A 13147-nucleotide genomic window follows, 5' to 3' on the forward strand; every position below is an offset into this window, starting at 1 on the left:
ATCATGTCCGAGCACAAATGCAAAAATGTACTAGTCCCTTTGTATTATGATTACCTCAATTTGTTCTGTGCAAGATAATTGTTGGACCCATGTTCAATTTTTCTTGAACATTTAGTTCTGTGCTCGACAAGAGAACTGCCAATAGATTCAAATGCAATTGAGGATTGCAATATTAGGATTATCATTGGCCTCTCATCTTTAACTATTCTGGTTTAGCACAATGCGATGACAATGCAGCCTGATAAGGCCATCGGAAGGTTAAGGCGTTATTGAAGCCACTGACAATTTGCCCATGAACATGCCCCATTATTCCTCTTTTGTACTTTTTTGTTTGTAACTTATGGCAATTTTTATGTCTTTATGTCTTGCATTGTACTGCTGCCACAAAACAACAAATTTCACATCTGTCAGTGATAATAAACCTGATTCTGATTGAGTATTACATTGCATAGACTGGAAATCTGAAATAAAAACAGAAAATGCTGGAAATACTCAGCAACTATGGAGAGGGGAAGGTCAGGCAGCAACTGTGAAGAGAGAAAGACGATTAATCTTTCAGGTTGAAGACACTTCATCCGAAATGGGAAAAGTAAAATCAAACAAGTTTGAAGTTGCAAAGCGGAGGGGTCGAGGTAACAAATGCAATGTCTGTGACTAACAGAAATCAAACTACATGTGGTGGTGATGTCAGCTGAGAGAGCACAGTGAAGATTTTCTCAGATATTGCCAATCAGTGCTGAGAAAATTTAAATAGAAGATGAACAAGAACAGAGAAAAAAATGCAGAAACCAAGATACACACAACATTGCAGTTGCTGAGAAACTGAAATAGAAGAGAATGCTGGAAATACTCAGGAGGTTGGGCAGCATCTGTGTCAAGAGGAAAAAAAAACAGGTTTATGATCTTTATCAGAGCTGGCCAGTTATGAAACAAAGTGAAAAGACAGAAGCTGTTGAATTCAATGTTGAATCCTGCGAGTTTTACTATGTCTCATCAAAACATTAGATGTTTTTCAAGTCTGGGCTAAGGCTTGTAACTTGATTACCTGATTCAGGGCTGAATTTAACCTGCACTTCGTTTAGCAATTATTCTTATAGTTCAGGGCTTGATGCACAACTGCAATATTTAGCTGCAGGTACATGACCGTATCAAACTTTGAACAGCCTGAAAGTGGGACAGGTCAAATTATTCTCTGTAGGAAAGCACCCCGAATAGACAACTAAAGGTAAAAGGGATGTGGGATTACTGGGTGCTGAAAATAGCAAATGCCTTTGGATTCTGGGGGGATCTGGACAAGGATGAGGTTCTTTCCCAGTCTGACAGCATGTTATTGGTAAGTTGCATATAAACTGCAGAAGATAAAAAACATCGTTCTTGGTGCCTCCCATAAACATCTGTTCAATCACTAATTCTAGCCTCCTCAGCCAGGCTGAAACAGATTATGCAAAGCTTCTGCTTTCTATTTGAACCTGAAAGAAGTTTCAAGCCTCAAACTTCAAGTACCAACAGCACTCAGGTCCAGCCTGATAACACATACTCAACTCCATCACCACTTCAATCTATATTCATGTCTTATACACCTCAAACTCTCCTTTCTAACTGTGCCTGCAACATTGTGTCCCCATATCCACAATTACGATTGAAAACAGTTAAGGTGATCCTGGAAGAGCACTTGAATTGCCTAGGCACAGAAGGCTATGGACCAAATGCTGGAAAATGGGATTAACATGGATAGATGCCCATGAGTCAGCACGGACTTGGTGGGCCAATTGGTGCGTTTCCATGCTGTACACCATTAAGACTCTAGATTGTTTACCATTAAGTTGATAACTCATTACTTCCTCCATCTGCATTGGTCTCCTCACTCCAAGCATTTATTTTCAAATCCTTTTCATCTCCACACCGTCTTATGGTAGTCTTTTTCTATGCTATGTCTGTAAAATCCTTCTTCACTTCACACTTTAGTCTTTTGACTCTGGGCATGGTGCACCTTCCAAATAACCTGAGCTGATATTCTAGAACTCTCACTCTAATCCCTACCTATTCTCTATCGCTCTACAAGTCTTCAAAAATAAAACTGCATTGAAGCCTTCAATCATCCTTTTCTGGCTTACCATTTCATTCTTCTTGCAGTCCCTCAAGATTGAGGATTACTTGCTTCCATTGCTGTTCTGTGGGCTATGAGGTGACTGATGAGATCAATGAGGGGCTTTGCTGGCTCTGCCACAGCTGGGCAGGATGGCGAGTAGCTTGGGAGGTGCACCTTTTCCACTTGAAGTGGTCATAGGCCAGCAGTTCCCAGGAGTCAATGGCAATTCTGCTCTACTTTCAAGGGATTTTGATAACATCTTTTCTTCCATCCACTTGGCAACCTCAGGCCACGATACAGGTTGGAAAAGTGTGTCTGTTTGGGGAGTCAAGTGTTAGGCATGTATAAAACACGGCATATCAAACGGAGCCAAGCAAGCTGCACTTGGTCCATAACGTTGGGGATATTGACCTGGTAGAAGATGCTGATTTTGGTTCACCCATCTCACAAGTGGAATTGGAGGATTCTGCGCAGACAGCACTGGTCATTTCCGTCCAGTTTTAAGGAGCCTGCTGTAGGTAGACTATGTCTCTAAAGTGTATAGGAGGGTAAGGATCACTACTGCCTGGTAAACCCGAGTTTTGCACCAGGATTGAAATCTTGATCTTCAAACACTTCTTTTTTTAATTTAGATGGCTTCAGGCTGTGTGGTCAATGAGAGTAAATGAGATTTCTGTCTTTGCCTAGAGATGGTTCCCAAGCCATGGAATGTGATCAACATTTTCTGAAGTCTTACCATAAACCTCTTGTTGGAGAGTAGAATAATACAATTATGGCTGGTTGGTAGACCTTTGCTAGTGTATATTATTAAACCCATTTTCCCGGTTTGCTTCAATGAATGAGTCGACGATAACATAGTGCTTGGACTCCAAACCTATGCACATGCAATCATCTGCATACTGCAGCTTAACACCTGAGGAAGGGATGCCCTTGGTTCTGGAGTGAAGGCCATGTATGTTGAGTAGTTTCCATTGGTCCTGTAGATTTCTGCTATTCTGGAAAGAACCTGGTTAAAAGGCAAGCTGCAGCACTGCAGTGAAGGCGATGGAAAAAAAGTGTTAGGACAGTGAGACAGCCTTGCTTGACATTGATCTGCTCGGAGATTAGAACTGCTGTGGACCTATTGGTTGGGACACAGTATGCATGCCATTATGTAGCAAATGTCAAATGGAGACTAATTTCTGTGGGTAGCCAAAATTTGAGAAGAGTCCCTCCTGCTTCATGCAAGGTTGAAAAGGATCATATGTTATTATATTTATAACCCTTAGGCTCAATCTAACGTGAAATCAGTACACTGCAGCCATCAGCATACAAACCCACTACTACATCAAACCTGAAAAATTCTGGCCCACATCCTTGAGAGAGACAAATTAATCCTCCTGGGTGACTTGAATGCCACAATGGGAAAAGACTCAATCCTCAAGCAAGGAATGATTTGTAAGGAAGGAGTTAATTAGTCTTCACCCTTCATCTGACAAAACAACACCATGTTCCACCAAATAGATGTACAAGTCTTCATGACAACACCTCAATCCAGGCACTAACCCCCAGCATCTTAAAAAAATGCATAATATGCAAAAAAAAAATCCTTTAAGGCACAGGAAGGTAACAGGAAAATTGATTTGCCCAAGGCTAACAGAAATTAAGGATATATTAAATCAAAAGATAAGGCCAGAAATAACCACAGGATGGATGATTGAGAGAATTTCAAAATTCAGCAAACAATGACCAAGAAATTGGTAATGAAAAGGGTGGTAGAATACAAGATAAAACTAGCAAGCAACATAAAAATATAAACATAAAGGATGTAATATTAGAACAGCTAGAAACAAAATAATAAGATTGCAGAGAGTCGTCTTGACTTTAGGAAGGGAAATCATGTTTAATTATGTTCTTCAGGACATAGAATAGACAAGGGGGAACAAGTAGATATGATGGATTTAGCTTTTCAAAAGGCTTTCAGTAAGGTCCTACAGAGTAGGTTGTTCAACCAGATTAGAGCAAATGGACCTGGTAGTAATATACTGGCATGTATTTAGAACTAGTTAACAGAAAGAAGGGAGTGGGACTAATGGGGTGTCAGAGAGAGAGGTGCTTGGGTACAAGCTATTCAAAATATACATCAACAATTTGGCTGAGATAACTAGGAAACCTGATGTTTGGTCAACTCATGATAAAAAAAACAAGTGGGGTTATGAGTATGGAACATGTAAATACAGACAACCTAAACAAGTGGTAAAAACATGCAGCTCAACGAAATGCATGGATTCTTCAGTGAAGGCCGTCTATGGACCCAACACCCAAGGCCCACCCCACTGAGAGCGAAGAACTTAAAGTGAATTTATCAAGCTTACAAAAGGCAGTCAGCGCCCGCTGGAAGGAACACTTGAAATATTTCCTCAGCTCCAATACGATGTGAGCACCCTTAACTCCATCCCACAGCAAACCATCCAGCCGATCCTTGCTGTCACTTCATTTTCTCTCCTTATTTTCAGATTTCCAGCATTTGCTGTTAAATACCATTACATTATTCAATGAAAAAGGTAATTCCCTCCCAAATATACCAAGATTTTTTCATGATCTCAATGCCAATGTGATGTTCAATCATGGCACTTTCACAATACAGTGTTTTAATAACAGGATAGAAGAATCTCTCTCTTTTGGTCACATAATCAGTTATATCAACTATTTAGAGATAAACAAACTTTTTCCAAAAAAAATCCAAACAACATGCTAGGCTGTCACCACAAATTCTATGAGAGATTTGATTTTGATGCCTCTTGTAAAGCCATTCTATACCACCGGGCATCATATGGGTATGTGGGCATCAGGAAATGCACTGATAAAATTGGGACAAATATTCTCACATTTCCTGTTCAAACATCCAAAGCAAGCTGTACACACAAAGTAAATGAAAGACAATAAGTAGGAGTGTTGTCCAGAATAGGTTTCAATTTATTCTGCACAGCTGTCATAGTTTGTGCTATTTGCATGAGCAAAAATAAGATTTAACTGAAGTAGGGAACAGCAAGATCCTCCCACAGCAAAGTCAGCACAAAGAATATCAGAAATTGAAGCAGTAGTAGACCATTTGGCCCATTCTGCCTGCTCCACCATTTAGTAAGATTATAGCTGATCTTTTACTTCACCACCTCTTTCCTTCAAGAATCCCATGTCCCTCAATTCCCTTGATATCTATCAATCTATAATCATTGACTGACCTTCCACAGCCTTCTTTGGCAGAGAATTCCAAAGATTCACTCCCCTCTGGGTGATAACATTTGTCTTTTTCATCCCAAATTGCCAATCTCTTAACCTGAGATGGTAACCCCTGGTTGTAGGCATCCCAGGCAGGAGAAAACATCATCTGTTTATCTACCTTAACAACTTTGTGTATATGTCAATGAAATTCTCTCTCATTCTCCTAACCAAAGTATAGGTCCAGTCTGCTTAATCTCTCCTCATATAAGTAACCCACAGCAGAAATCAATCCAGCAAGTTTTTAATGCACTTCCTCTATTGTCAGTATATCCTTCCTTAAGTAGCAAAAGACCTTGTGCAAAAACATCTCCACTCCTGTACTCAAGTCAGAACACCTTTGGCCTTCCCAAATGCTTGCTGTATCGGCATGCTATTTGCTTACTTTTGCACTAAATTTCAAAGAACTTTTTCAATAGTTTTCCTTAAGATTATAACCCATGAGGTTTATGCATTATCAAGATTTTGTCAGAAAAGGATACTTTGAAGACCACTATATCTTTCAAATGTACGTAAAGCAACACTGAGAAAAGCATGCCATGTCTTTCCATATATTTTCATTTCATTTATTTACTTTACCTTCCAAATTGCATCCATTTTATATCTCTTTCCTGATATCAAATTTACCTTGAGTATTCTGTCCTTCACCATACAGATATGTTAAGTACCTTGGCAATGGGAATTAATTTTACCCTGGCCTATTTGATCATCCCATTCTTACTCATTTTCATTCAATGGAGTAAATTTCTCATTGAGTCCACTAATCTCCACTCCATTTATTAACTCTACCTATATTTTACCTCAGTTTACTTCTTTTATTCACATTGTTACCTTCTATCCAAACTATTATTTTCATCTTGTACTATCCATAATTCTCTTATAGATAAATCATATAATCACAATTTCCTTGGTGCATTCCTTGTTCAACTCCTAACACAGTGTTAACAGATATTGTTTAAATTCACATACAAGTTTATCAATCCAAAACATTAAGTGTCAAACTCATAATTTTGTACACTCTAAGCTTGAATTGAGAGAATAAGGTTATGAAGTTAAAAAAAGAGAATTAGGAACAGGAGTCAGACACACAGCTCAAGTGTGCCCTGCCATTTAGATCCAGGCTAACATAGGATCCTTTCCTTCTGTCCCCTCACCCCAGATCCACTCACCTTTTCAATTCTCAATGTTTTCAAAACTATGATTCATAAACTTTTGATATTGAATACCCTGAAAATTCAAAAATCTCCAAGTTTGGAATTCCTAAATAGCTCTGTCTCCTCAGATTATGTCCATTATTTGCAGATCATTCAGGGGGGTGAAGAACATTTCATTATCTATCCTGGCCAGCTCTTGAATTTTGTGTTTTATTGTTTACCTCTCATTTCTCTTAAATCCTGAGAATATAACCTTTTCTCCACAATCCCCTCTGATACTCTAAATCAATGGAACAACTTTTCACCTCCTCTAAGGTATAGTTGTGATGGTCATCTACTTGAAGCATTAATTCTTTCTCTCTGCAGGTACTGCCTTTCCTGCATTAATTCTTTCTCTCTACAGGTACTGCCTTGCCTGCTGTGTATCTCTGGCAAATCCTTTTTATTTATAAATAAATGTACAGGCAACCACTGCACCAGAGGGTTGGGTTCTCAGAAAAACCCCATTTCCCATTGAATCCCATGTCAAAAGTGGATAATTTTCTCTCAACAGCAATGATAATACCACAGGTACTGGTTCACAGCAGCGGGTCACTTAAGAGATTGCCTTGTCAGTTTCCAAACCAAATCTCTTAAGTAGCCAGCAGGGGAGTTTGGAGACACAGGTAAGTGCAGATACTTATCACCCTCCAGCCTTCAGTTTGAATGGAGACATACCCATAATCGAATATAGGTAAGATAGATTAATGACCTAACTCACCACAAACAACTGTGGTCATTTAGGTTTACAACCTGCACTTAAAACTTGTTGGCTCTGTTTCAGACATCTTAAAAGGTAAATAATATAAAAAATACTTGGGTGAAAAAAGCTCGACAGCAAAATAAACCTACCACACTAAAAAAAAAGGAACATTATCTGTGCATGCGTTAAAAAATGCAAGTTGCAACAAAAAAGAATTTGTTGTTTCTTTTGCGTTTTGTTTTTATTTAATTATTTCCCCACATAAATTGCATAAGAATAAATTTTATTCCCTATCTCGGATTTCTGAGTAGCAATTTGTGAACTCCGTAAGAGCAAACTTCCATAACCCTAACAACCGCAATGTGGAGGTCATCTATATTATCAAATCTGCACACAGTACTCAAGGTGTCGTCTCACCAATGCTCTGTATTTATTTTCAGATGTCCATACACCAACCTTACAGCAAAGGTTAAACAAACTATTTACCTTCCTAATTTCTTGCTATGCCTGCATGCATGTTGATTCATGTGCAGAGATTTGGAAGCCAATAAATAATCACCTTTAACCTTTGCCATCTTTTCTCCTAAAAATGAATAAATTCAAACTTACTCACCAATTAGCCAATCAATTTGCAAATTCTAAATCTTGGTGAAAACTGACTTTCCCAATGAGGTATGTAGTCAGCAAAATGATTAAGTATTATACTTTTACCTGCCACCAAAAAGAAAGAAACTACAGAATTGCATCCAATAGTGCAACACAAACATATTCCTGCTCTCTTCACGGGGTCCTCAAAAGGGCTGTACGTTAATAGTCCATTTTACACACTTTCGTTAAGGTGACCCAAGTAGGAAGAGAGCTGGGACGAGCTGGATGTTTCATTTGCCAAGTTCCAATTCAAGCTCTGGTGTCTCAGCTCACAACCTGTATATGTTGCACAGTTAGCTATCCCAAGTAGAAAGGTCATGTTGGAAATATCCCCAAAACACTCAGTTTTATTTGGTTAAACAGCTTAAATTTAGTCACAGTTCAGTCAACTGTCTAAAGCCAGGATAAGACATAATAAATTATGATTAACTTACCTGGTCAAGACTTTTGAACAGAACAATATCCTTACAGGCCTCCTGTAATCTAGATCGCTGATCATCTGTCTTTGGATAAACCACCTGAAACAGGAAAAGCAACACTTTTAGAAACATAGCAAATTGAAAACAATAAAAATAACAGGAAGTGACCTCCCAAAGTAGTTTCATACAAATTATGTTTTCCTGTATTTTCCAGGTTTCATTATTTTTCCAGCTAGAACATAAAACAGTACAGCAAGGAACAGGCTCTTCAGCCCACAATGTTGTGCTGATTTAATTAAATTAGTAATCAAATACCCAACTACGCTAATCCCTTCCGCGTAAATATCCATATCCTTACATTTCCCGCACATTCATGTGCCTAAGAGCTTCTTGAATGCCCCTATCATATTTGCCTCCACCACCACCCCAGGCAGCGCATTTCAGGCACCCACCCTCTGTGTAAAAAAAAACTTGCCCCGCACTTCTCCTTTAAAAAGTTACCCCCTCTTACCTGAAATGCATGTCCTCTGATATTGAGATTTCAACCCTGGGAATAAGATACTGGCTGTCTACTCTATCTATGCCTCTCATAACCTTATAAAGCTCTACCGCTCCAGAGAGAACAACCCAAGTTTGTCCAACCTCTCCTTATAGCACACGCCCTCGAATCCAGGCAGCATCCTGGTGAACCTCTTCCGCACTCTCTCCAAAGCCTCCACATCCTTTCTATAATGGGGTGACCAGAATTGAATGCAATACTCCAGATGCGGCCTAACCAGAGTTTTATAAAGCTGCAGCATAACTTCCCGACTCTTGAATTCAATGCATCGACTAATAAAGGCAAGTGTGCCATACGCTTTCTCTACCACTCTATCAACCTGTGCAGCCACCTTCAGGGAGCTATGAACTTGGACCCTAAGATCCCTCTACTCAGCAACACTGTTAAGGGCCTTTCCATTAGTAGTGTACTGTCTCTTTACATTTGATCTCCCAAGGTGCAACACTTCACATTTGGCAGAATTAAACTACATCTACCATTTCTCCACCCATATCTGCAAGTGATCTATATCTCGCTGTATCCTTCGCCAGTCTTCTATGCTTTCTCCAACACCACCAGTCTTCGTATCATCTGCAAACTTACTAACCCACCCATCCACATTTTCATGCAGGTCATTTACATACATCACGAACAGCAGAGGTCCCAGTACGAATCCCTGCGGAACACCGCCAGTCACAGACCTCCAGCTAGAACGTCCCATCGACCACTACCCTCTGCCTTCTATGTGGAAGCCAATCCTGAATCCAAACAGCCAACTCACCGTTGATCCCTTGCATCTTAATCTTCCGGATGAGCCTCCCATGAGGGACCTTGTCAAACGCCTTACTAAAATCCATGTAGACAACATCCACAGCTCTACCTTCATCAATCACCCTCATCAAGTTAGTAAACTTGCCCTGCAGAAAGCCAAGCTGACTGTCCTTAATTACGTCATGGTTTTCCAAATGCTCACAAATCCTATCCCAAAGAATCCTCTCCAGTTACTTCCCTACCACTGATGTGAGACTCACCAATCTATAGTTTCCAGGATCATCCATTTCCCCTCTTGAATAATGGAACAACATTAGCTACTTGCCTGTGGCTAGAGGACACAAAGATCTTGGTCAAGGCCCCAGTAATCTCATCTCTTGCCTGGGGAATAACCTGGGAAATATCCCATCTGTACTGGGAACATCCACCTAAATGCTCTTTAAGAGAACCAACACTACCTCCGTCTTTATCTCGAAGTGCCCTAGTATATTAGTATGCTCCACACTGATCTCCCTATCCTCCTCGTCTTTCTCCTTGGTAAATACCGACGCAAAGTACTCATTTAGGACCTCACCCACATCTTCCGCTTCCAAGCACATGTTCGCTCCTTCATCCTTGAATAGTCCTACCCTCTCCCTAGTTGTCCTCTTGCTCTTGATGTATGTATAGAATGTCTTGGGATTCTCTTTAATCCTATTTGTCAAGGGCTTTTCACGGCCCCTCCTGGCGTTCCTAATTCCCTTCTTGAATTTGTTTCTGGCTTCTTTATAATCCTGAAGGGCTGTTTGATCCTAGTTTACTAAGCTTTACATATATTTTCTTTTTCTTTTTAACTATATTCACCACCTCTCTTGACATCCAAGGTTCCCTTACCCTGCCGTCCTTGTCCTTCCTTCTTACTGGAACATACCTGTCCTGTACTCTGTGCAGTTGGTCTTTGAACACCCTCCACATGTCAGATGTGGACTTGCCCAAAAACAGCTGTTCCCAATTAACTCTTCCTAGTTCCTGGCTAATGCTCTCATAGTTTGTCCTGCTCCAATTTAACACTCTCCCACAAAGTCCATACTTATTATCATCTATCGCTATGTTAGAACTTAAGTTGTGATCACTGTTCCCTAACTGTTCTCCCACTGAAAGGTCAGTCACCTGACCAGGCTCATTACCCAACACCAGGTCCAGTACGGCCCCTGCTCTCGTTGGACTATCTACATATCGATTTAAGAAACCCTCCTGAATACGCCTAACAAATTCTGCCCCACCTAAACCTCAGGCACTAAGGAGGTCCCAGTTTATATTAGGGAAGTTGAAGTCCCCCATGACAACAACCCTATTGGTTTATCGCCTTTCCCTAATCTGCGTGCATATCTGTTCTTCAATGTCCCAGTAGCTATTGGCGGGTCTGTAATATAATCCCATCAGAGTGATTGTACCTTTCTTATCTTTGAGTTCTACCTACACAGACTCAGTGGATGAGCCCTCCACTATGTCCCCTGAGTGCAGCTGTGATAGTGTCCCTGATTAGTAGTGCAACTCACCCTCTCTTTTCGAACATCGAAACCCTGAAACATTAAGCGTCCATTCCTGTCCATCTCTCAGCCAAGTCTCTGTTTATGGCCACAACATCATAGTTCCATGTACTGATCCATGCTCTAGGTTCATCACCCTTACCTGTAATACTCCTAGCATTAAAATACACACACTTCAACCCATCCGTCGCATAGTGCCCATTACTTTGCTCCTGCCTGTTTATACTGATCCTGACTTCTACCTTCCTCTGAATCCCTCCACTTTCCGACCCGGTGCATTGGTTCCCATCCTCCCACTCTATGTTCTAACAGACACTGAGAGCATAGCCTTTGTGGTGGAAAAAATACAAATACTTGAATCTGGAGCAAAAAATAAACCACTGGAAGAATTCAGTGCATCAAGCAGCATCTATGGATGATCAGTGTTTCAGGTCAAGTCACAGGATTAGCCTAAGTGGTGAAGTGGCAATTTTTTTTTAAAAAGTAAGAATAGAGATTAAAATGCTAAAATATATAAATTGGCCCAAATTCAGGGCAGGGGCGAAATACCAAATAGTAAATTACCAAATTATTTCCTTCAGAACATTTATGAGGAAGGATCTGACCACATGTCACAGAGCTGTCAAGTAAAATCAAAGACTTTAATGTCAATGGTAGTTCTACAGGTACCAGGACAAATAAGTTATTTAATGTTAATTCCAGGTTGTGTGGAAGCAAGATTTATGAGATTACAAGGGAATCAGAGAACAATGAGAAAATAATAGAGTTCATAAAAAAATAACTATAGCAATAAAAGATACAGTAGACCTCCTTCCATCCCACAGAAATTAAGGGAATTAATTATGACAGTAAAGAGTAATCAAGAAATCAGAAGAACTTGCTTGACCAACCTACTTAATTCACCAAAGAAATAACTCTCGAGTAGAAAGTATGATGTAGCTTATGCAAAATGAATAAGATGCAACTTTAAGAGTAATAACCTGCAGGTTTTTTTTACATTTATCTAAGAAGCAGTAAGGTGCCCAAGGGCCAACTCTGAGGAGTACTGCTGTTTCAAATGTATCTAAAGGACTTTGATTCAGAAACAATACAAAGTAGCTGAATTTTCAAAATATATCGAACCAGCAACAGCTATAGAATTAGCTCATAAAATTTCCAAAGGATACTTTTAAATGCAAAGTGGAAATCATGCAAAGTGGAAATCATGCACATTGGAAAAAATGTGACATACATTGCATATGAATGTTAATATAACTAAAGGTGATGATGCTGAGGCAGACGTGGGTATTTTTAATAGTCTCAGCAAACAACATATCCAACTGAAGCACAGCAGTCGTAAATCCAAGAGAAACAGTGGAATACAAATCAGATAAAGTCTGATCCAACTGCGTAGAGTCCTGTGCAGACATTACTGCCTTTCGTCCTTGAGCAGGGAGGCAAATGAAAATTTGAATGCTACAGACAGTACAATAAGATAAAGATGACAGCCAGTGTCATAAATGAGAAAGATGTGACAGGAAAAACCCATTCCTACACAATGCTATATCAATTGATTCATTTGATGGTAATTTCAAAAGCCTCCTTGTTTATCAGCAACTACAGAAAATACACTGAAGAAACTCTTTACATAGTTTAGTTCTAAGAGAAAGAGAACTAGAATAATGTACCCATTGTAGCAGCTAGCTACACTACTAAAGAATAAAGACACAGAGTCTGTTGCTTGGAGTCAGAAGTCGATTGCTCGACCAGGGTGTGGTACGCCTTTTAATACCGAAACTCTTCCCGCGCTTCAGTTCCCACGCTGACGTCACTCGCGGGTCATCTGACCTTCCCGTGCATGGGCTTTCCTAGCCCAACGATGGAGAAGAAAGAGAGCCCTGCGCCATCTTGGGTCGGGGCCTCCGACGATGCTTGCGATCTCGGGAGCCAGTTCGATACCGGTAAGGTGAGTCGCCACACCATTACTACATTTCATAGGTTATTGCTTCACACTGATTCT

General features: G+C 40.1%; 1 protein-coding gene across 2 annotated transcripts in view; it reads right to left on the reverse strand.

Annotated features, from left to right (window-relative positions):
- Positions 1–13147, reverse strand: part of prkar2aa (protein kinase, cAMP-dependent, regulatory, type II, alpha A) — a 267193-nt gene that overhangs the window by 83156 nt on the left and 170890 nt on the right. For both annotated transcript variants that reach the window (XM_052017160.1, XM_052017158.1), the window contains one exon: positions 8326–8409. In XM_052017160.1, coding sequence (XP_051873120.1) covers positions 8326–8409 — 84 coding nt within the window. The remainder of the gene's footprint in view (positions 1–8325; positions 8410–13147) is intronic.

Source organism: Pristis pectinata, chromosome 6 (assembly GCF_009764475.1).
Source record: "Pristis pectinata isolate sPriPec2 chromosome 6, sPriPec2.1.pri, whole genome shotgun sequence".
NCBI classification, from domain to species: domain Eukaryota; kingdom Metazoa; phylum Chordata; class Chondrichthyes; order Rhinopristiformes; family Pristidae; genus Pristis; species Pristis pectinata.